The 25,269-nt window shown below is 42.0% G+C and overlaps 1 protein-coding gene and 1 pseudogene across 2 annotated transcripts in view; both read right to left on the minus strand.

Moving 5' to 3' along the window:
- Positions 1 to 25,269, minus strand: part of iqgap1 (IQ motif containing GTPase activating protein 1) — a 134,427-nt gene that overhangs the window by 54,037 nt on the left and 55,121 nt on the right. The window contains exons 5-12 of the mRNA XM_033622149.2: positions 12,815 to 12,891; positions 8,145 to 8,212; positions 7,696 to 7,809; positions 4,448 to 4,626; positions 3,727 to 3,814; positions 3,455 to 3,612; positions 3,262 to 3,346; positions 3,012 to 3,175 (exon numbers count right to left, since the gene is read on the minus strand). Coding sequence (XP_033478040.2) covers positions 3,012 to 3,175; positions 3,262 to 3,346; positions 3,455 to 3,612; positions 3,727 to 3,814; positions 4,448 to 4,626; positions 7,696 to 7,809; positions 8,145 to 8,212; positions 12,815 to 12,891 — 933 coding nt within the window. The remainder of the gene's footprint in view (positions 1 to 3,011; positions 3,176 to 3,261; positions 3,347 to 3,454; positions 3,613 to 3,726; positions 3,815 to 4,447; positions 4,627 to 7,695; positions 7,810 to 8,144; positions 8,213 to 12,814; positions 12,892 to 25,269) is intronic.
- Positions 9,284 to 11,437, minus strand: LOC144458841 (uncharacterized; annotated as a pseudogene). Its single transcript, XR_013488214.1, has one exon. The product of XR_013488214.1 is annotated as an uncharacterized LOC144458841 (transcript).

Here is a 25,269-nt window from a genome sequence, read left to right on the forward strand (position 1 = left end):
ATACACCAGGCACCTTCTCACCTTCTCACCTTCTCTCTCTCTCTCTCTCTCTCTCTCTCTCTCTCATCCTATTACTGCATCTTGCTAACTCGGCCGTACTGCATGTCACTAACTCGGCTTCTTCTCCGCAGCCTTTGTGCTCCACTGTCTCTCAGGTTAACTCATATTGCAGCAGTGCCTGGATAGTGTGACGTGTGTGGTTGTGCTGCTGTGGTCCTGCCAGATGCCTCCTGCTGCTGCTGTCATCATTAGTCATACTTCTACTGTTATTATACACATATGATTATTGTCACATATGTATACTATCAGATATTAATATATACTTTCAACATATTGTATCACAGTAGCCAGAACTATAATTATAATATTATTACTTTCATTAATGTTGTTGTAAGCTACTGTCATTACCGTCTGTCCTGCATCTCTCTCTCTCTCTTTTTTTCTGTCTCATTGTGTCATACGGATTACTTTTAATTTATTATGCTGATCTGTTCTGTGCGACATCTATTGCACGTCTGTCCGTCCTGGAAGAGGGATCCCTCCTCAGTTGCTCTTCCTGAGGTTTCTACCATTTTTTTCCGTCCGTTAAAGGGTTTTTTTTGGGGAGTTTTTCCTTATCCGCTGTGAGGGTCCTAAGGACAGAGGGATGTCGTATGCTGTAAAGCCCTGTGAGGCAAATTGTGATTTGTGATATTGGGCTTTATAAATAAAATTGATTGGCTGATTGAATTGAAAGAGCTTCAACAATTCTCCTGTTGACACAATACTCTTTTTCTCTTGTGAGACATTTGGTTCCTCATCCTCAACATCACTGACACTTTGATCCTCATCACTGAAGCTTCCCTCACCACTCAGCTCAAACTCATCATCATAGGCATTATCTTGACTCTCTTCCATTGAGCTTTCTTTCTCAGACTCTTCACAACCCTCACCAGCCCATACACACAGAGGCGGGAAGACGAGTTGATCCGAGGCACCCAATTTTCCGCCTTGGAGGGTAGTCATATTGGCGGAACCCTTTAAGTTTAAACAGACAGAGGTGGCCTTCCGCAACAGGAGGGGCTGTTGAAGACTTGTGGGAGGAGCTGTTGATGATGCCGCACATGCGAGCCACTGGTGGTGGATAAACAGGAAACAGCTGATAGTAGGAATTAGCGAGCAGCTAGTAGCAAGAGGGAAACACAAACCTGACAGACACTGTAAAGGTGAGCAACTGGGGAGACAAGGAATTGCGCGCACTCCTTGCACTCGCAAACAAAGAGGCCATTAACTGTCAGATGACGGGGACGGTGAAGAACGGGCCGATTTACGAGAGAATCGCCGCCTGACTAGCCACGGTTTCCCTCCCACGTCACTGTTTACGTCACACGCTGAGCTACACGTTTTGTTACTTGCTCACACCCCCCATTGCCCTGAAAAAGGCGCATTCTGTATAAACAAAAGTAGGTAGGCGGCAATTTTCTGCCTTCCCCGATTTTGTTTTTATACTGCCAATGCTGAAAAAAGACTGATTGGGATTTCCTGCAAATTTGCACAATTCCTATGTAAAAAGGGCTACTGATAAGGACAAAATCATGCAGAGATGATGGTGCCCTAGCTAGGGAGAGGCCTTCCACAGATGTACAGTATGAGTGGTCATTGTTTATGACTTGGTTGGTAAGTATGTCATCTGTCAAAGTGCCTGTGCAAATGTACTGCTTATTGCCTCCCTCTTCTGTATTCTGTTGAAATGGATCAGTCTGGGTGCTGACACTGACTGTAAAGGTGAGCACACTGCCTGTCACCTGCTCTATCTCCTAACTGATGTCAGCCTCTGGGAATCTGCTGCTGGCCACCAGTTGCATGCATGTCTGCCTAACCTGTTAACACAAATGTACTCTTTTTAGGTACCCCAATGATGTTATCAGCCTTAACATGAAAGACTTTGTACTTACATACTGATTTATTAAAGAATCATATACCTAAACACTTTTTGTTATGTTGTTATTCTTTCAGTAACCATGCATAGAAAACTATCCAATGTGTCCTCTGTTTTGTTTCAGTGATGGCTGGGTGTAATTGGTTTTGGTTCAATGTCCATACCAGTTCTGGCTATAGTGCTTGTTGAATCAATAAAATTATTTGGTGTTTTATTATCATAAGATTAATGTGTGTAAACACCGGGGATGTTTGCTTTGCTTCTGAGGGACGTTAAACAAAATTAACAAAATTAAAATGTTAATATCACATTTCTTGTAGGAGCCAGGGTACAGAATGTAGCAGCCAGAATCATATGTCATAATGTCACCAGTTTTTTTCCTCACTGACTTCTTTTCTTTTCTGCAGTTCTACTAGTTATTATTCTTTTGTGACTATCAAAAGTATCAATGTACAGTTATTTCTAATGTCCATGGACAATCATGCACCTCACTATATTAGCAATGTCCTCATGATTTGCAATAATGTACAATGTGTTTTTACTAGTTGCTGTAGTAGGTAAGAGTTACAGTACTAGTACTAGTTTTTAGAGACTGACAGTATCTGTCATGAAGTGTCTATTGTGTGTTACTGCAGTTCAGGAGCAATAGGCAGTTCCAGTGCTTTTTGCATAAATATCTCCAATATATGTTCAAATATAACAGGGACGGTAAATGATTGTTGTTGCCATGTTAATGCCACTGGTATTGTTCATAAAGCGCTGGCAAAGAAGGGACTTCGTAGCAGTTCTATAGCACCATCTCTGTGTAAAAAGGACTAAAGTCTCACTAGTTCAACATAACCAACATAACATAAACTCTGCTATTAACAAAGAGGGCCAGATATCCATATCACAGATGCAGCACTATACAAACGTCAGTGTGGTACCGACTGATGTCGAGGTCAGTGGGTTTTATATTCAGGTCAACTTGTCTTGTTATTTAACCTCAAATGCCTTATGATCAAATGTTTTTTTTTGCAAAGAATGATGCAATTATGCAAGTGTGGGTCCTACATCTGGATGACTGTGTTTCTCACTTTGTGAGAGTGGGTACCTCTGGGCTTTGCTGCTGCAGGCTGCTGAGCTCTCTCTGGTAGAGGTCTGCAGCACTGGGGTAGACTTCAGGCAGCTGAGCATCAGGGTTCATCAGCTCTTCCACCGTCTTCTCCGGCACGCTGGCCCTGATTGCAGCGTTGATGCGTTCCACTGCCTTTAACACTACACACGCAGACGTAGGTTAATTATAACAGATTCTGATGACCGTCAGAACATGAGATCATTTTTGTTAGAATGTATTTGCATACTTTTTATGTAGCCCTCTGCAAATTCATTGGCTGCGTCCACTCCGCACTGCAGCTCATCCTTAGTCAGGGCTTCTCCTGGAGATGCCTGATGAGGAAGAAATAAAGTTGAGGCTGCACTGAAGAGACAGAGGCACAGACGTTTCACCATTTTCTTAAAATAAATGTACAGCTTCATTTGCACCTTGACCCCTACCTGCTCTTTATTTTCCCGGTCAGCCTGCAGCTGTTTGAGGTACCAGCCTTTGTTCTGGGCCTGCAGGTTTTGAATGCCCATGGCTTTAAGGGCCGCATATAACTTCTCCTCATCCCCACACAGCAGCGCCTGCTCAGCTGCACTCAAAGCATTGCTCACTGTAGGAGAAAGGTTGACATTTCACCATTGCACCATGGGAACCAAGACAAATGAACAAGTCAGTAAATAAAAAAGTGTGTGTGTATGTGTGTGTGTGTGATAATGCGACTTACCATTGACCTTGTTGATGTTGCCCTGGATTTCTGCCTGCGTGAGAAGCTCATCATAGATATCTCTCTCTGTGCCGGTATTCTCCATTTGCTGTTGAAGCAGAGCAACAAGAATGTGTCTGACAGCAAGCTAAATTTAACAGCAATAGCTCCACTTCTCATCATCACAGCCCTCCTGCAGGACACCAAAGTCAATATAGTATCTCTTTCCAGAGGGCACTTTTGTTCTTTTGGTCTGATTTTGGGGGTATGTTTGATCATTAATTTGCCTTACCTATTGGCAAAACAAACTTTTCACATTTTAAATCATAACACATCACACATTCTTCATTTATTTGTCACTGCAAGAAACTGTTGGCAAGTCTGTCAAAAGGATGGAGGTTTTTACTCATCTCCCTGTCCCTGGTCAGTCCATCTTACAGCTTACTGTCTTTACTGTAGTGGCTGTTTAAACTCCTTTTGCCCCAGTGGTTTGTGTGACATTTCAATCTGTCTGATGCCAAAACTTTCTTCTGCTTTGGGCTGTATGTTCAATTACTTTCTAATCTATAAGTGAACAATGGCTTGTCCTATTTTTAATTATATATTTGACGGTAAGACCATTTGACGGTCTCTCAAGTATAATGTGTCTGAGGCCACCAATCATTCGTCTCTGGACATCAGACACCTGTGTGAAGCACACTGGGCACACCATCTGTGATCACTGAGGTTTACAACTCCATACCCGTTTGCGGGAGTTGGCCACTTTCTCTCCCTTGGCCTGGTACAGTGTGTCATGGTACTGGCGAGCAGAGCTAGGGTCCAGGTTGACAAGCATGGCATTAGGGTTCTCCATAGCAGCCAATGTGCCCTCTGGTACTCCCTGGTCGATGGCCTCGTTGATAGCGATCACAGCAGCATGTACTGAGGATGAAGAGGAGACGGTTAGCAGCAGTTTGCATATGAATTTTAGATGAGGTGAAGTATTACTCAAACAATATTATACTCTATCTTGTTGCACTGTTAGTGCCTGAACTTAAAAGTATATTTTAATTGACATTTTGGGAAGTACGCCAATTTGGCTTCTTGCCAAGAACTTGATAAGACCATTGATACCACTCTTATGTCAGTCTGTTAAATATGAAGCTACAGTGAGGACACTAAAACACACCAGCAGCAAACAGTGGGCATCAAAAAATTTGCCCCTATTACTTTCAATTTAAAACACCACACCAGCAGTGGCTAGAAGCACCGCCCCATGGCACTTCATGCCACTGTCCTATTTCCAACCTCGCTGCCCCTAGAATTAAATGCATTTTGCCCTCACTCGCTCTCTGCTTGTACATACCAGCTCCCATAGCTGTTCTTTTTCTCTGCTCCTATGGCACCTCGACTTGTTGAGGCTGAGAGATATTCCAAGCTAAACAACTCACAAGCCCGTCATTATAAAGACAATAGCCAAAAAGATATTGCCTGGTGAGTCATAGCTCTAGAGATCGGCTCTTCAGGTGAGAAATCAGCTTTAATTAGTGGCTATCCACACAGGATTTTAAGCTAATGCAGAGGTGGAAGAGGTACAGATCTTTTAGTAAAAGTAGTAATAACTTTGTCAATAGTAAATAGACCTGCACTTACAGTACAGGCCAAAAGTTTGGACACACCTTCTCATTCAATGCGTTTTCTTTATTTTCATGACTATTTACATTGTAGATTCTCACTGAAGGCATCAAAACTATGAATGAACACATGTGGAGTTATGTACTTAACAAAAAAAGGTGAAATAACTGAAAACATGTTTTATATTCTAGTTTCTTCAAAATAGCCACCCTTTGCTCTGATTACTGCTTTGCACACTCTTGGCATTCTCTCCATGAGCTTCAAGAGGTAGTCACCTGAAATGGTTTTCCAACAGTCTTGAAGGAGTTCCCAGAGGTGTTTAGCACTTGTTGGCCCCTTTGCCTTCACTCTGCGGTCCAGCTCACCCCAAACCATCTGGATTGGGTTCAGGTCCGGTGACTGTGGAGGCCAGGTCATCTGCCGCAGCACTCCATCACTCTCCTTCTTGGTCAAATAGCCCTTACACAGCCTGGAGGTGTGTTTGGGGTCATTGTCCTGTTGAAAAATAAATGATCGTCCAACTAAACGCAAACCGGATGGGATGGCATGTCGCTGCAGGATGCTGTGGTAGCCATGCTGGTTCAGTGTGCCTTCAATTTTGAATAAATCCCCAACAGTGTCACCAGCAAAACACCCCCACACCATCACACCTCCTCCTCCATGCTTCACAGTGGGAACCAGGCATGTGGAATCCATCCGTTCACCTTTTCTGCGTCTCACAAAGACACGGCGGTTGGAACCAAAGATCTCAAATTTGGACTCATCAGACCAAAGCACAGATTTCCACTGGTCTAATGTCCATTCCTTGTGTTTCTTGGCCCAAACAAATCTCTTCTGCTTGTTGCCTCTCCTTAGCAGTGGTTTCCTAGCAGCTATTTGACCATGAAGGCCTGATTGGCGCAGTCTCCTCTTAACAGTTGTTCTAGAGATGGGTCTGCTGCTAGAACTCTGTGTGGCATTCATCTGGTCTCGATCTGAGCTGCTGTTAACTTGCGATTTCTGAGGCTGGTGACTCGGATGAACTTATCCTCAGAAGCAGAGGTGACTCTTGGTCTTCCTTTCCTGGGTCGGTCCTCATGTTTGCCAGTTTCGTTGTAGCGCTTGATGGTTTTTGCGACTCCACTTGGGGACACATTTAAAGTTTTTGCAATTTTCCGGACTGACTGACCTTCATTTCTTAAAGTAATGATGGCCACTGGTTTTTCTTTAGTTAGCTGATTGGTTCTTGCCATAATATGAATTTTAACAGTTGTCCAATAGGGCTGTCGGCTGTGTATTAACCTGACTTCTGCACAACACAACTGATGGTCCCAACCCCATTGATAAAGCAAGAAATTCCACTAATTAACCCTGATAAGGCACACCTGTGAAGTGGAAACCATTTCAGGTGACTACCTCTTGAAACTCATCGAGAGAATGCCAAGAGTGTGCAAAGCAGTAATCAGAGCAAAGGGTGGCTATTTTGAAGAAACTAGAATATAAAACATGTTTTCAGTTATTTCACCTTTTTTTGTTAAGTACATAACTCCACATGTGTTCATTCATAGTTTTGATGCCTTCAGTGAGAATCTACAATGTAAATAGTAATGAAAATAAAGAAAATGCATTGAATGAGAAGGTGTGTCCAAACTTTTGGCCTGTACTGTATATTGCGCCTTTCTAATCATCCGACCACTCAAAGCGCTTTTTACACTACCAGTCCCATTCACCCATTCGCACACACATTCATACACTGTTGGCCGAGGCTACCATAAAAGGTGCCACCTGCTACTCGGTAACCATTAACACACTCTCACAAACCGATGAAACAGCCATCAGGAGCAGTTTGGGGTTCAGTATATTGCCCAAGGATACTTCGACATGCGGACTGGAGGAGCCGGCAATCTTCCGATTGGTGGACAACCCGCTCTACCATCTGTTGACGAGCTGCAGTGCGATGCATCCTGTGTGTGATAGGGGTGGCATTTGATGTGCATCACCTTACGCGCTGCGCCGCCAGTGTATTTTCAGCTTTAGCTTGACTTAGCATAGGGACTACAAGTAGCTGCAGTAACCTGCCTACCAGCACCTCTGAAGTTCACTAATTAACACATTCCAACTTGTTTGTATATATAGATGAAGTAGAAGTAAAGCCATTAGCTTGGGAATTTTGAGAAAGTTGACTGATAATTAAACTTTTGTGCTTAAAAAATAATTCAGTAAAACAGAGCATAAAGTGTTTCTGAGGTTAAAAACTGACAGATCCATGTCATGGCTGATGACCTCCAGAGGATCAAGCAGATTTGTATCAGCTGTACTATGAAAGCAGAAATTGAAGTGAACTAATTGCAGGTATCAGATCCCGCCCCCTCCCCATGACATCTGAGCCCCTCTCACATGCAGCCTCATCCACTGAGAGCTCATTGGCCAGGATCCCGCCAATCTTGCTGAAGGCTGGCATCTGGATTCCATACTTCTCCAGCTCACTCTTCATGTTGTTGATCTCCTCCTCTGGGAGAGAAGACAGCACCCAGGGAACAGATGAGTAAGCGTTAGCAGACAGAGGGTTGTGTTAGGGAAGTGACAGACATATTTTTTCCCGACTGTTGTGATAATCATATTTCTGACTATGATCCTGGGACAGTGAGCTGCGCGGGGAAAAAAAACTGACAGGAAATGACCTCACAATTACATTGCTCTTCTCAGTGCAGGAGACAAATTCAACACATTCTGAACTTTATGTTAACTTTGGCAAAATTTGTAATGCTCTGGATTCAAGATGACATAATTGGGTTAACAGGGACAGAACGAGGAAAACAGATGCACAGACTTGTGTTCCAGCTCACCAGTGAAATCTACTTTTCCATACAGATCCTGGATCTGAGGGGCCAGGCCAAGCTTGAACAGGTACAGACTGTAAAAGAAAAACAATAAGTTAAGAAACACAACACAGTACACAGAGCAACTTGAGACGCTATATACACAGCGTCATGATGGTCTATAAACAGATATTTGCCTATGAATACAGGTAAATAAATAAAAGTTGATCAAAAGCTAAATTGTTTAAATTTTTTTTAATCTTCCCCCCTCTTGACAACTGTACGGGGGCTTTATATAACTTACCTATTTACATTTTGTCAGGACTTAAATTATGCATATTTGTCTGGTGACTGCTAAAATGTTGAACTCCACAGTCAATGGTTTTAGGGCTGCACAATATATGAGTTTTTTTTTATCTTCATTATGATGTCAAACACATTGTATAAAGACTGTGATGTTGCACTCTGGGATTTTTTTGAGTTAGTTGATATTATCAGTAGAAAACTGCACTTGTAATGTATAACTTTTTTATTGGTGCCTTTTGTGTTCAGTTTCATGTTCAGTTTGTTCAATAAAAGAATGGTGGTGGTTAGTTGTAACACTTGCTAGAAAAGTCTTTTTAACACAATTATTTCAATCCAATTCTATCTATATACTATAGGTTTATACTGTATGGATCTATCTATGATAGATATTCAAAACATCTATCCACCCCTCATCTAACCACCAATGCTTCATCAATGGAAGCATCAACACAGACAGATACAGTTCATAGTATGTGTGGATATTATACATTTGTCTGTTTTCCTCCTTGATTGCTAATAGATAGGTGTATGTAGATACCTACAGTGAGCGAAATAATTATTTGATCCCCTGATGATGTTGTAAGTTTGCCCACTGACAATGAAATGATCAGTCTATAATTTTAATGGTAGGCTTATTTTAACAGTAAGAGACAGATAATTAACAAAAAAATCTAGAAAAATACATTAGGAAAAAGTTAAAAATTGATTTGCATTTGATCAAGTGAAATAAGTATTTGATCCCTTAACAAAACAAGACTTAGTACTCGGTGGCAAAACCCTTGTTGGCAACCACAGATGTCAGATGTTTCTTGTAGTTGGCCACTACATTTGCACACATCTCAGGAGGGATTTTGGTCCACTCGTCTTTGCAGATCATCTCCAAATCATTAAGGGTTCAAGGCTGATGTTTGGCAACTCGAAGCTTCAGCTCCCTCCACAGATTTTCAATGAGACTGAGGTCCGGAGACTGGCTGGGCCACTCTAGGACCTTAACGTACTTCTTCTTAAGCAACTCCTTTTTGCCTTGGCCATGTGTTTTGGGTCATTGTCATGCTGGAATACCCATCAACGACCCATTTTCAGTGCCCTGGCTGAGGGAAGGAGGTTCTCACCCAAGATTTCATGGTACATGACCCCATCCATCTTCCCTTTGATGCGGTGAAGTTGTCCTGTCCCCTTAGCAGAGAAACACCCCAAAGCATAATGCATCCACCTCCATACTTGACGGTGGGGATGGCGGTCTTGGGGTCAAAGTCAGCATTCCTCCTCCTGGAGGAACATGGTGAGTCGAGTTGATGCCAAAGAGCTCGGTTTTTGTCTCATCTGATCACAACACCCTCTCCCAGTCCTTCTCAGAATCATTCAGGTGTTCATTGGTGAACCTCAGATGGGCCTGTACATGTGCTTTCCAGAGCAGGGGGATCTGTGGGAGCTGCAGGATTTCAGTCCATTACAACATAGTGTGCTACCAATGCTGTTCTTGATGACTGTGGTCCCAGTTGCCTTGAGATCATTAACAAGCTCCTCCCATGTAGTTCTTGGCTGTTTGCTCACAGTTCTCATGATCAGTGAACCCCCACAAGGTGAGATCTTGCATGGAGCCCCAGACCGAGAAAGATTGACAGTTATTTTATGTTTCTTCTTCCTTTTCTTCCTTCGCACCAACTGTTGTCACCTTCTCACCAAGCTGCTTGGTGACTGCCTTGTAGCCCATTCCAGCCGTGTGCAGGTCTACAATCTTGTCCCTGATGTCTTTGGACAGCTCTTTGGTCTTGGCCATGGTGTTGATTGATTGCTGCTGTGGACAGGTGTCTTTTATAAAGGTAATGAGCTGAGATTAGGAGTAGGCTTCTCTCTGAAAGGGAGAGGACTAATTTGTGTGCCTTGTGGACACATAACCAGTCTGTGGGAGCCAGAAATCTTGCTGGTTGGAAGGGGATCAAATACTTATTTCACTCGATTAAAAGCAAATCAATTTGTAACTTTTTTCCCAATGTGTTTTTCTGGATTTTTGTTAATTATCTGTCTCTCACTGTTGAAATAAACCTACCATTAAAATTATAGACTGATCATTTATTTGTCAGTAGGCAAACTTACAACATCATCAGGGGATCAAATAATTACTTCCCTCACTGCTTCTCTCCATCTACATCAGGGGAAGGATAGGTATCCGTACAGGTATCCATCCATCTGTTAGTCTATCATCCACATTCAATGGTTGTACGAATATCTGTACATGGATTGGGTAATCTAGATCCACATGTCAAAATGTGAGTATCAAATGAATGAATATTGACAAGATGGTGAAACTGCATCAGTAAGATACATGACTAATTAAAAATTCTATAGTATAAAGTATATGTCATTAAATTAAGGACATCAGTTCAAACTGGACATAAGTTTGAAGTGCAAAAATAGAGAAAATGTGCTATAGGCAGCTTAGTTGTAGCACCGTGTAACAACTAACCCCATTGTGTGGAAATTATATAAAGCCTAGCTAACACCTGCTGGTTAGATAGTTCAAAATATTGCAATGTTTTAGGCAACAAGACAGTTATTAAGATGATTTATGGTTGGATTCAGTGACTTACATAGACAGCTCAGTAATCAAAATACAAGACCTTGATATTCAACGTTATCACGTATCGCATATTTTCCTCATATTGTGCAGCCCTACTGTGTTCACAGTTGAAAGTGTGTATTTTACAGTGATGTGGACAACAGGCAACAAAGTTAAATACAGTCTGAAGTAGGGATGTCAGTCTCAATTAATTTTGCTTTCGATAGGCCCACATCCATTAACTTGTGAATAACCAGTTTAGTTAAAAAAAAAAAAAAAAAAAAAAAAAGATTAATGGTTAACTGTTGACATCCCCAGTTTTAAGAGAAGACAAAGGAGGTGGAACAGAGATCCAGCCTGACTCTTGATAACAGGGTCAAACCAAGCACCATGTCTTGACCACAATGCCATGAATCATTTAAAATATATTTTTCTTCAAACAATGTCAGGAAACCCTCTGTGCTGATGTTGCTACACAGCTGTCCAGGATAAAATACTTGCAGTTCTGCAGTAGATATCCAATTTTTAGAGATAAAACCTGTGATTCGGTTGAGGTCTAGTATCACAACAGCAGCAGTTGGACCAACTATGTTAACTGTTTCTTGTGGTGTTTTAATTAAAACAGTTGATGAGCACACCGCTGCAGCATTATTGTGGCATTTGGGTGTTGTGCAGTTTGTGCTTGGACCAGTCATACAGCCTAGAGCAGGTGCATATACAACAGTAACTCCATGCCTCTGCCGCGTTGACTGGCTTCCTAACTCCAAAGGCCCCTGCATCCATTTTACCTGAGGCAGAATGCTCTATTAAAAGTAAGCACTCTGTAGCTTGTACCGCTGAATGCCTCGGCTCTAATCACCTCATAAAACCGTCACAGGCTTGAAAAACGCTCAAACCACAAATGTGTGTGGCCCACAGGGAGTCATGAGCCTGAGCTGTGCGAGCACTAAAAGTCCAGTGAATGAGGAATTCAAATAATTTCTGCAACAGAAAATCTGTCTCTTACAGAGGAGTATTATCATCTGGCATAAAGGAAAGACGAGAGGAGGATTGCTTTCAGTAGCAGAATATTACATATTCACATATATGTCTTTTTTTTTTGTTTTCCATTACCAAAGGTTTATGACAAAAATCACTTGATGACACCGCCTCCTGTGTGTGCACAGCGAGAGAGGAGAGGGAGAGACACTGTGCTGCTACCAGAGGAGCCGCTGAATGAGTTCCCTCTGAGCGGTAAGCCGCTTAAAGAGTCTAAGAAGTTTGGGGCTGTTCATAAAACATTCAGGACAACGCAGTTTATTCTACACTACTGAAGCTGCTCCTCTTTTTGGAACCCACGCAGAGTTGCTAATAATTTTGCTTTTAGCCATACTTGTTGTTCCCGTGCATGACAGTATGACGTCAATATGCCAACAAGTTAAAATATTGTGAGTAGCCTATCATGATATGAATTTTTATATCATAATAAAAATGATACCAGTATTATCGTGAACAAGATGGTATGGCACACCTCTAGTCATGCTCACAGTCATGCTAATTGCAATAGCTGGTAACAGAGAGATGGGAGGGTATTGATGGTTACACCTGCGTGCAATACAGAGACGATATGTTGTATCACATACAAAAACAAAAAAACAAACAACAAAAAAAACCCTCTCATTTCCCCCCTAAAACTCTTCTAAAATTTGTTGATCCCCACAAGGTGTTTAGTTTTTGTGGTTTTCTGATGTGATGTTTAACTTCAGTACTTTATTAATGAAACTTCATGCTGCAGAACCACACAGCCTGACAGCCTGGTTATACAATGAGACAGACAAACAAAGACAGTTACCTGAGTGCATGTATGCAGTAGATGCAGCGTGGCATGTTCTTTCTGTCATAAATGTCTGTGGTTTCAGGGTAGAAGATCTGAAACAGAAAGGGACAATGAGTCATTCAGAGCAGCACATTCAGCAGGGCCATGATAGCATGCCAGCATGTCGCAGCATGGGTGAAGGGGTGATTTGGGGGAGTAGCTCAAATGGGGGATTACACCATGTAAATGTGCAATCACACACCCTGACATTGTCTCTGTGGCAAACTGAAATGGAAATTTTGAATGCAGCTGCTGACAGTATATCTTCTATTGAAGCTGCCAATTAGTGACATTTTGGACTGATTCTCAATTTTTTCTTCACACCAACAAAATGACAAATACTCAGTTTCCACAGAGTACAGAGGGTGGAAACTTCTCAGAAAAATCTTTTTTACCATATTAGACAACTGTTGACTTATTTTAGGCTGAGCTGTCATTTAAAGGACCATTCCAACCTACAAAACAAAACACAATTTACATATCTAGGGGAAAGGGGGGGACACCCTAACACATTATAGTTTTGGCTAAATGTTATTAAATTCATTTGAGATTTTTTTGGTTTGATTCTAACAACATGCACATCTCTGCTACAAATGAACAGCTGTTCTAGAACTTACCTTTCTTCTACAATTGCGCTGAAAAGTAGCAGTGGTGAATTGTTACGCCATGGGTGGGGTTAATTGTAACAGGCAGAGGGTTAGTTGTAACACTTACTAGAAAAGTCTTCTTGACACAATTAATTCAATACAATTCTATCTATATACTAGAGGTGTATACTGTTTATGGATGTATCTATGATAGATATCCAAACATCTATCCATCCCTCATCTAACCACCAATGCTTCATCAATGGATCAACACACAGACAGATACATAGTATGTGTGGATAATATACAGTACAGGCCAAAAGTTTGGACACACCTTCTCATTCAATGCGTTTTCTTTATTTTCATGACTATTTACATTGTAGATTCTCACTGAAGGCATCAAAACTATGAATGAACACATGTGGAGTTATGTACTTAACAAAAAAAGGTGAAATAACTGAAAACATGTTTTATATTCTAGTTTCTTCAAAATAGCCACCCTTTGCTCTGATTACTGCTTTGCACACTCTTGGCATTCTCTCCATGAGCTTCAAGAGGTAGTCACCTGAAATGGTTTTCCAACAGTCTTGAAGGAGTTCCCAGAGGTGTTTAGCACTTGTTGGCCCCTTTGCCTTCACTCTGCGGTCCAGCTCACCCCAAACCATCTGGATTGGGTTCAGGTCCGGTGACTGTGGAGGCCAGGTCATCTGCCGCAGCACTCCATCACTCTCCTTCTTGGTCAAATAGCCCTTACACAGCCTGGAGGTGTGTTTGGGGTCATTGTCCTGTTGAAAAATAAATGATCGTCCAACTAAACGCAAACCGGATGGGATGGCATGTCGCTGCAGGATGCTGTGGTAGCCATGCTGGTTCAGTGTGCCTTCAATTTTGAATAAATCCCCAACAGTGTCACCAGCAAAACACCCCCACACCATCACACCTCCTCCTCCATGCTTCACAGTGGGAACCAGGCATGTGGAATCCATCCGTTCACCTTTTCTGCGTCTCACAAAGACACGGCGGTTGGAACCAAAGATCTCAAATTTGGACTCATCAGACCAAAGCACAGATTTCCACTGGTCTAATGTCCATTCCTTGTGTTTCTTGGCCCAAACAAATCTCTTCTGCTTGTTGCCTCTCCTTAGCAGTGGTTTCCTAGCAGCTTTTTGACCATGAAGGCCTGATTGGCGCAGTCTCCTCTTAACAGTTGTTCTAGAGATGGGTCTGCTGCTAGAACTCTGTGTGGCATTCATCTGGTCTCTGATCTGAGCTGCTGTTAACTTGCCATTTCTGAGGCTGGTGACTCGGATGAACTTATCCTCAGAAGCAGAGGTGACTCTTGGTCTTCCTTTCCTGGGTCGGTCCTCATGTGTGCCAGTTTCGTTGTAGCGCTTGATGGTTTTTGCGACTCCACTTGGGGACACATTTAAAGTTTTGCAATTTTCCGGACTGACTGACCTTCATTTCTTAAAGTAATGATGGCCACTGGTTTTTCTTTAGTTAGCTGATTGGTTCTTGCCATAATATGAATTTTAACAGTTGTCCAATAGGGCTGTCGGCTGTGTATTAACCTGACTTCTGCACAACACAACTGATGGTGCCAACCCCATTGATAAAGCAAGAAATTCCACTAATTAACCCTGATAAGGCACACCTGTGAAGTGGAAACCATTTCAGGTGACTACCTCTTGAAGCTCATGGAGAGAATGCCAAGAGTGTGCAAAGCAGTAATCAGAGCAAAGGGTGGCTATTTTGAAGAAACTAGAATATAAAACATGTTTTCAGTTATTTCACCTTTTTTTGTTAAGTACATAACTCCACGTGTGTTCATTCATAGTTTTGATGCCTTCAGTGAGAATCTACAATGTAAATAGTCATGAAAATAAAGAAAACGCATTGAATGAGAAGGTGTGTCCAAACTTTTGGCCTGTACTGTATATATATCTGTCTGTTTTCCTCCTTGATAGATTGATGGATAGATGGGTCAGGGCTCCAGACTAACTTATTTTAGTAGGAGCACTTTTGCCCCTAACTGAAAATTTTAGGAGCACAAGCAGTAAATTGAGGGGCACACCTTTAGTCGTCCTGCAACGCAATTACTCACATTTTTGACAATTTTAACTGTATCATAAACTATATGTAGTCTACTATATATTAACATTAGACTGTTAATTATTGAAGTATTTAGCATCACAAAGACTTGTGGTCAGTGGGATTAATTAAAACAACTGGAGACTGAGAACAAACTGATAAATGATAATATTTTCATGATTGTTCTGTAAGTAATGCCCAGTTTATTGAGTTATAATTTGTCCTTATTTACAAACATTTGTTTTTGAACGCATGTAGTCTGTTATACAGAGATATGTTAATACATTTTTGTTTAGTCACAAAAAAAGGCTATACATGGGATTTATATCTGGTTATCTGCAGGGACAGATCAGTAGGCACTGTTCATCAGCTTATGTGACATGAATATGACAGCAGTGATAGTTTAACATTTCCACGGTAACGAGTAAAACGGTCTCGAGGGCTGCCTATCAGCTGCTTGCAGTCTCTGCCCTCACAGACTTTACGTGATGACAGTAAATACATCACACTCCGTACAACTGAAGTCCACAAGGGCTCAGTCTGCAAGTTCAGAGGCTGGACATTTGGATTCAGCCTCCATGACAGTAAATACACCACACTCCGTCGTACAACTGAAGTCCACAAGGGTTCAGTCTGCAAGTTCAGAGGCTGGACATTTGGATTCGGCCTGCTTTCAGAATCTGTGTTGTGCGATTGTTCCCAATCAGTGTATTGTCTTGTTTTGTATGTGGAGCCACGTCAAAGAAGATTTTCCGTTACGACAGACAATAAAGTTTTCTGAATCTGAATCTGAACTTGGCCGCAACTTGTTGTCTCCGCCTCCTGCTGCAGCCACCTGCTCTCGTCCACTCTCCAGGCAAGGCGCAGTCATCTCAAACAAGCCTGCTAGTGATGCGCGGGCCGACCCGTAACCCGCGGGTCTCACGGGTTACCCGTGGGGCGGGTGGGGCGGGTCATGTAAGGGATAATGTATAGTGAGCCGGTGACTGTTGAAAAATAACTCCCGACAAGGGAAGCGCGTCGGGGTTCCACTCCCCTGAAGGGACTTATTTTTCAACAGTCGCCGGCTCACTACACATTATCCTGCTTAGAACATGGCTTACTACTAAAACATTCAGTGATGTGACACAAAATAATGATTAAAGCATGTTTTATTGATTCAAAATTCCCAAAAAGAAATGTGTCTGTACTCTGTATCCATGGCAAAGGCAGCCTAATGATAATTAATATTGAATTCACCCTTCGCTAAGGCCCGCCCCCCTTAGTTACTGTTGCTAAGTCTGACAAACTTTCGGTTTCGGAGCTAGACTGGCATGGCGCTCCCACTGTCGCTAATTGCACTCCCTGGAGAAATCTCAAGTTTCTACAATATGCATTTGAAGGATATATTCAGGATGTCAGACTGACACAGCAACAAAATCAAGGTAACACAGTGTGTGTGCAGATGAACAGTGTTTAGCTTCACCCCCATGCTGTTCCCAGCACCCAGTCTGGCAGCTGGACTGTCGGGGGGCCTGCGGAAGAAGTCAAACAACGTTCATCTGCGCACAATGCATTGACACACAGCTGGTTGAATATCAGCAAAGTTTCCCTGCTTCCCTTCACTGGTTCCTGTACAGCAGGGTCAGCCTTTTTTCACTGTTATAATCATTAAAAAAGCAAAAGCAGCATGTGTATACATTCAGTAGATATGTTTCCGTTTCCACTCCGATCCTATTTGGCCTGTGTGGACTAACGTTTACTGATTTTGATGCTCCTCAGTCTAAGGCCGTTGCTATGGTGTCCCTAGCAACGGAGCAGCAGGGAAGCGGTGATATCTCAAGAAATAAACACCGCAGAATTTTGTTGATTGACCAATCAGAATCAAGTATTTAAGAGTGCCATGTTCTAATAAAGATTAAATATGTCGGACATAGCCTACTTGTTAACAACACTGTTGTAGGTTAGGTAAATGCATGTTACGTAACGTAACCTGCGACCTGACGTCACAAAAGCACCAAGCAGCGGCCACAACAAACCAGGATAAATGAAGCGGTGAAGATGGAAGAAGTGCGGGAAAGATTACGGTCGGGAGAGTACAGAGTTAAAAGAAAAGAAGGCCAAGCTCATGTTTGCGACAATTTCTTTGAGGTAGTGCACCAGACAACAGCAGCATTGACTATAGAAGTGCAATTCCTGCTATACAAGCATGAGAGCTGCAAGACGGGTCCTACGTTAATAGTTGCGGGGCGGGGTGGGGCGTGTTGTGAAAATAGATGCAGTTGTGCGGGCGGGATGGGGGGTCAAATTATTTCATAAATGTGGGACCCGCGGGTTGGAAAAAACCCAGACCCGCACATCACTAAAGCCTACTGATAAGTGTAGATGATGTGATCCTTGCAGTTAACTAACACTCACTCCTGGACTTTCATCCTCTCACACACATTAGCCTACAATGACTCACTCCCTCGTTTGACAACCTGAAAAAAAGGAAAAAAGCCTGCAAATATGGGGGTCACAAACGAGTGAGTAGTTGTAAAATGTACTTGCACTGACTTCAAAAATTTGGTCGCAGTCTGGAGCCCTGTATATGTAGATACATATCTCTCCATCTACATCAGGGGAAGGATAGGTATCCATACAGGTATCCATCCACCTGTTAGTCAATCATACACATTCAATGGCTGGACAGATAGTAGGGCTGCACGATTAATCGTAATAAAATTGTGATCTCGATTCATATGCATATGTGATCTAATTTTTCATTGACGGCGATTCTGCCGGCCCCGCCCGTGCCGGGAGTCGGGACATCATCTGCATGAAAACAAGCGCTCCCAACTACACAGCGTTATACCACGTGATGCAGAGCGGAAAGCAGCGAGACAGGGGGGAAACACACTGCTCACTGTAGCCTTAGTTTGTGCCTCATACAGATCTGCTGGTAAAGTTAACTTAGCGTTAGCAAGCGTGAGAAAAGACGGCAGAGAGGCGACGTTGTGCAAATAAACCAAAGATTTATTAATTTTCTGTAGCAGTAAACACATGGGCCGATAAAAAATGTGTTAACTAACTATGCTAAAGCTTTACAAGCTATTCAGGGCTGCCGACGATAACATTAACATGACAAACAGCAAGGCTACAACAAGTTAACGTACTGACACTCCTCAGACACACACACACACACACACCGGACAGCTTCTCACTCCTTAGCCGCTAACGTTAGCTCATGTACAACACAGGTACCACACAGAAACTTTTACAAAGGGTCATAATGTGCTTCTAGTGACCATCAAATTGCCAGCAAAAGATGTTTACACTGCGGACACGGAGAACAGCTGCCTGCTCTCATGGGACAAAGATCCTCCGAGAAGAAAGACGGTTCACTCTGCTCTGCCACCAGGAACAAAGTGGGAGGCAAAGATCCTCTCTGAGGAAGAAGGCTCACTTTGCTGCAGGGTTCACCAAAACGTTTTTTTTTTGTTGTTGTTTTTTTTCTTTTAATAAATTGAACACACCTTAAAGAACATACAAGATCCTGTAGAGAATTAATAGATATAATACAATACAATAAACATTGTCAAATTAAATGAAGGAAGAGGATTTTTTAAAGGCAAATAAAATATTGGGGATTTATTTAAAAAATACACATAGAGACATATAAATAATTATATAATTAAAGATATGTAGGCTATGTTAGGTGAATACTCCTGTCAAATGCATGGTGTTGAAACATTTAATTTTGACTTAATTCCAGGCCTGGAATACTTACCTCAGAAAAATGTTGTTCAACATTGATATTATTGTTAAAATTGTTCAAAAGCTGTAAGAGAAGACAAGAGACTAAAGCTAAAACAGCAGTGTTCCCTCTCTGCTGACCAGAGTTTATGTGCCTTGTGTCTCATGTTTCAGGCACAATCATAGGCTGTTATTTAATATTTTTTTTTATTATTTATTTATAATTTTTGTTACTTTTCCTTTTGTATCAGGAAATAAGCACAATATGTCTTTATGTTGAAAAAAATCATGAGAGAATCGTGATCTCAATTATAAGCCAAAAAATCGTGATTCTCATTTTTTCCAGAATCGTGCAGCCCTAACAGATAGATGTACATAGATTGGGTAACCTAGATTGTATTGAATGTATGAATATTGACAAGACTGTGAAACTATGTGTCAATAAGATATATGGCATATTAAAAATACAAAGTATATCTCATTCGGCTGCGGCTCAAAGGAAGAATGGGTCGTCCACATTGGAAGATCAGCAGTTCGATCTCCGGCTCCTCCAACCCGCATGCTGAAGTATCAATATACTGAACCCCAAACTGCTCCCGATGGCTGTTTCATCGGTTTGAGTGTGTGAATGGTTACTGAGTAGCAGGTGGCACCTTGTATGGTAGCCTTGGCCACCAGTGTGTGAATGTGTGTGAATGGGTCAATGTGACTCAGTAGTGTAGAAGTGCTTTGAGTGGTCATAAGACTTAAAAGGCGTTATACAATGCAATCCATTTACCATTTACCACTTAACTGAAGACATTAATCCCAACTGATCATATGTTTGAAGTGTAAAAATAGAGAAAATGAGCTATATAGTTAGTAACAACTATCAAGCCTAGCTAACATCTGCTGGGAGTTGGTTACGTAGTTCAAAAAGGTGTTACGTTTTAGGCAACAAGACAGTTATTAATGGTATATGGTTGGATTCAGTGACTTGCAAAGACAGCTCAGTAATCAAAAAACAAGTATGGGGGGGTTGCTAGTGAGCAGGCTACAGAGTAAGATGTCTTTTTTTGGAGCCCCGCTGATCAACAATGGGAGTAGAGTTGATATACAGTTGCAATCAAATTTATTCAACCCCCATTACATATTAGGCTTATTGGCAAAATATACAATTTCTCAGCTGTTTGCAATAAACAAATTACACAAGAACTGTTTAAGTAGTTCAATGAAACTAATATTACAAGGGTTTTGATCCAAATTCAACACAAAATGCTACTTTTAATGACTACTGCAGTCTCAAAATTATTCAACCCCTTCATGACAAGCATCTTCAGTACTTAGTAAAACACGCTTTTGCTGTTATGACCTGCTGCAAACGTGATGCATAGCCAGACACCAGCTTCAGACAGCGTTCCTGAGGAATCTTAGCCCATTCCTCATGGGCAATGGCCTCCAGTTCAGTAATATTCCTAGGTGTGCGTTTTGCAACCGCCTTCTTCAAATCCCACCAGAGATTTTCTATGGGGTTCAAGTCAGGCGACTGTGACAGCCACTCTAGAATCTTCCATTTCTTCTTCTGAAACCAAGCCTTGGTGGACTTTGAGGTATGCTTGGGATCAGTATCCTGTTGGAAGGTCCAATGACGCCCAAGCTTCAGCTTCCTCACAGACGGCACGACGTTTTTACCTAAGATTTCCTGATACTTGACTGAATCCATCGTGCCCTCCACACGCTGCAGGTTTCCAGTGCCAGAGGCAGCAAAGCAGCCCCAGAGCATCACTGAGCCACCACCATGCTTCACTGTAGGCAGGGTGTTCTTTTCAGCATATGCTTCATTCTTCTTCCTCCAGACATACCGCTGTTCCATAGACCCGAAAAGTTCCAGTTTTGTTTCATCACTCCACAGAACAGAATTCCAAAACTTCTGTGGCTTATTTATATGGTTTTGAGCATAATGGAGCCGACTTTTCTTGTGCTTTTGGGTCAGTAGTGGTGTACGTCTTGGAGTCCGGGCATGGAACCCTTCGGTGTTTAGTATGCGCCTTATTGTGCAAACTGAAACCTCAGTGCCTGCTGCCACCAATTCTTGCTGCAGGTGTTTTGCAGTCACTCGAGGGTTTTTGACCACTTGCCTCCTCAGGAATCTGGTGGCAGCCGCTGATAGTTTCCTCTTTCTGCCACGTCCAGGTAGTGTAGCCACTGTTCCTTTAACTTTGAACTTGCAAACTATGCTTCCAACTGTATCTCTAGGAACATTCAGAGCTTTTACTATCGTTTTGTATCCTTTTCCTTGTTTGTGCAAGGCAATGATTTCTTCTCTGAACTTTTTGGACAATTCTTTTGACTTAGCCATATTTCTAACATGCGATCAAATGTCACTCTCAACAAAACCCTAGCCAGTCCAGGTATTTATGTGTTCTGTCTCTCAAGCACACCTGAACTAATGAAGCCCTTGATTAGCTGCACCAGGTGTGCTTGAAACAGGGGGTTGAATAATTGTGATTAGTTGCATCAGGTGTGCTTGAGACAGGGGGTTGAATAATTTTGAGACTGCAGTAGTGATTAAAAGTAGCATTTTGTGTTGAATTTGGATCAAACCCATGGCAATATTAGTTTTATTAAACTATTTCAACTGTTCTTGTCTACTTTGTTTATTGCAAACAGCTGAAAAATTGTACATTTTGCCAATAAGCCTAATATGCAATGGGGTTGAATAATTTTGATTGCAACTGTATTACCTGACTACAACCCTGGTGTTGCCAAAGCCAGAGCTGCTTTTACAGATGCACGGAAGGCACTACGGGGATGGAAAGGAGTTCAGTACAGCCTGCTTTTCCCAGCCAGGCTGCAGATCTCATACAAAGACAAAGACAAAGAATTTCTTGATCCCCAAAAAGCCATGGAGTATATTTGGATGACAGTCATCCCTTCTACAGAGCCTGAAGACTCACATGTAATAACAATAAGAACTGAAATTGATGGTGAGAGATTCTACTTGCGCATAAGTAGTTTATTCAATACTCTTGTGTTGATTTTATCTGTTAACATTTCCACCAGTGCCTTAAACATAAGTGGAAGGGTATATTTTCTTTTATACGTACTTGAACATATTTGAAACGTCTTTGATGCCACGTTTTAGTACCTCAATGTTGGCATTTTGTGTTATCTTTGTTCTTATAATTGCCAATTAATGTATGACAGCCTAAATGCTTTTTTCTCTCCCTCTTTTGTTGTGTGTGTACTTTTTTTTCTCTTCTCCTTCACCCTACCCCTAGCACAGTCAAATTCTACCACTGACTGTGCACTCTGCTGCTCGCTTTTAGTGGCTAAGGACCAAGGCCCACTCTTTTCTTTACCTATGATGGTAAGTTGTAGTGTTACTAACTGGTTTGTGCTTGTGTTGGTTTGGTAGTTGTGATCCCTTTGTTCCCCAGGGATCCTTTGAAAAATGTAGGCACAACAAAGTTATCTTTCTTTGTTGTTTGTTGAAGGGGGATCTATAGATACTGACAGCAATACTGGCTAGACGAGTTAATCAGATAATCACTGAAACTATTCACCCCAATCAAACTGGTTTTATCACTGGTAGGTACTATGGAGATAATATGCATGGCCTGCAAAACATAATATCCCATTTAAAAAGATAAGAAATCCGAATCATTCATCATATCTTCAGATGCCAAAAAGACATTTGATTGTGTATCATGGCAGTATCTATTCCAAACATTAAAACAGTTCAGATTTAGCACTAATTTCATGAGCTGGATGCAAACACTTACTTATCTCCACAGGCTGCTGTCAGGGTTAAGGGTTACATCTGGGAGATCTGAACTGGAGCGGGGATGCATACAAGGTTGTTCTTTATCACCTTTGTTATTTGCTATCAGTAGCCCTTTTTAGATAGGAATTGTGCAAATTTGCAGGAAAGCCCAGTCAGTCTTTTTTCAGCATTGGCAATATAAAAACAAAATGGAGGAGTGCAGCAAAATGCCGCCTACCTAATTTTGTTTATATAGAATGCGCCTTTTTCAGGGCAATGGGGGGCGTGAGCAAGTAACAAAACGTGTAACTCAGTGTGTGATGTGAACAGTGACGTGGGAGGGAAGCCGCGGCTAGTCAGTCCTTCAGCAATTCTCTCATAAGTTGGCCCATTCTTCACCATCCCCGTCATTTGACAGTTAATGGCCTCTTTGTTTGTGAGGGCAAGGAGTGCGCGTGATTCCTTGTCTCCTCAGTTGGTCATCTTTACAGTGTCGGTCAGATTTGCGTCTCCTTCTTGCTACTAGCTGCTCACTAATTCCTGCTACCAGCTGTTTCCTGATTATCCACCACCAGTGCGTTGCACATGTGGCGTCATCAACAGCTCCTCCCACAAGTCATCAACAGCCCCTCCTGTTGCGGAAGGCCGCCTCTGTCTTTTTAAACTAAAAGGGTTCCGCCAATATGACTACCCTACGAGGCGGAAAATTGGGTACCTCGGATCAACTCACCAATTCGGCTCTGTGTGTCTAAATGCTCGCAGCTTGCCGCCAAAACGGCCCAACCTTCACGGAAAATCTGGCAGTGTAAAAGGGGCTAGCATTGAACCATTAGCCCAACTTATCAGAGATGATCGTGAAATAAAAGGAATTGTGATAAATAAAGGAGCACACGAATTATTGCTCTACGCGGATGATGCTTTATCATATTTGACAGAAACCTCCTCAACAATACCACACTTGGAGGAGCTTATTTCTCAGTTTGGGTACTACTAAGGATACAAGGTAAATGTGGATAAAACAGAGGCAATGGATATCAATGGCAATATCCCACAAACTGTTTAACTTCAAAGTGAATTTAGATGGCCCAAAGAAGGTATTAAGTACCTTGGCATATATATTCCTCCATCTCTACAGAATCTTTATGATGTTAATTATAATAAAATAATTTGTTGCATTAGTGATGATCTGGAACGATGGTCTACACTCCCCCTTTCTTTTCTGGGTCGCACTGAAAGTATTCATAAGAATGTTCTGCTCAGACTTCTTTACTTATTTCAGATGTTACCAATAGATATTCCAATGTCTACTCTTGATCATTTGAATTAAAAAAAAAATGAAATTCATATGGCAAAATAAGCGCCCAAGAATTGAATTCACAACTTTGCAACTACCAAACTTCTGTTTACGTTCAACAATGTTATCAGACACAACAGAGCTAGCTCACCCCTCCCTCCCTCGTCCTCCGTGACTGTCATGAACGAGCAATAGTTGCTAGTTACCCTGGATTTACACACCTGTTCAAGGGATAGTGCATCCAACATGGAAATTCACCCATTATCTACTCACCCTCATGCCGATGGAGGAGGTAGCAATAAAACTCCATCTAATGGAGGCTTATGGCACCCCAGATTCAAACGTCCAAAAACACATAATTGAAACCACAAAATATCTCCATACTGCTCGTCCGTAATGATCCAAGTGTCCTGAAGCCCCGAACATAAAAAGTTGTTTGGAAAAACTTCATTTGAACTCTGTTTTTAGCCTCATTGTAGCCTGTAGCTCTAACTGCCTCTCTGTACACCACGTTCACGTGTGCACGCTTGCGCGAGACCATGAGACATGGGCATCACGTTCATGTGTGTATGCTTGCTTTCGCTGGTCTCGGGCTGGCTGGTTGGTACAGCCTGGACCCAAATGTTTTTGTTGCTATTTGCGGAGCCTGGGCTGCCTACAGGGACCAGACTTTTTCACAGCATATTCAGAGGACATGTATCTAGCAGATCGTGATGAGATGTTTGCTGTATGTGACATATGACTTGACTTGTGACTTGCTTGACCTGAGCAATGACTTGACTTAACTTGCTTGACTTACAGCAAGGACTTGACTTGCTTGACTCTCACCACAACTAACTTGGGACTTGCTTGAGACTTGAAGATAAAGACTTGAGACTTACTTGTGACTTGCACATGTGTAACTTTCCCCCATGTCTGAGCTGCACAAATGAAGCCTCTGATAGTATGGATTCAGAATGGTACATACACCTGCTGGCTCAATATTGAAAAACATACGAGT

The sequence above is a fragment of the Epinephelus lanceolatus genome, chromosome 2 (assembly GCF_041903045.1).
Source record: "Epinephelus lanceolatus isolate andai-2023 chromosome 2, ASM4190304v1, whole genome shotgun sequence".
Lineage (NCBI taxonomy): Eukaryota > Metazoa > Chordata > Actinopteri > Perciformes > Serranidae > Epinephelus > Epinephelus lanceolatus.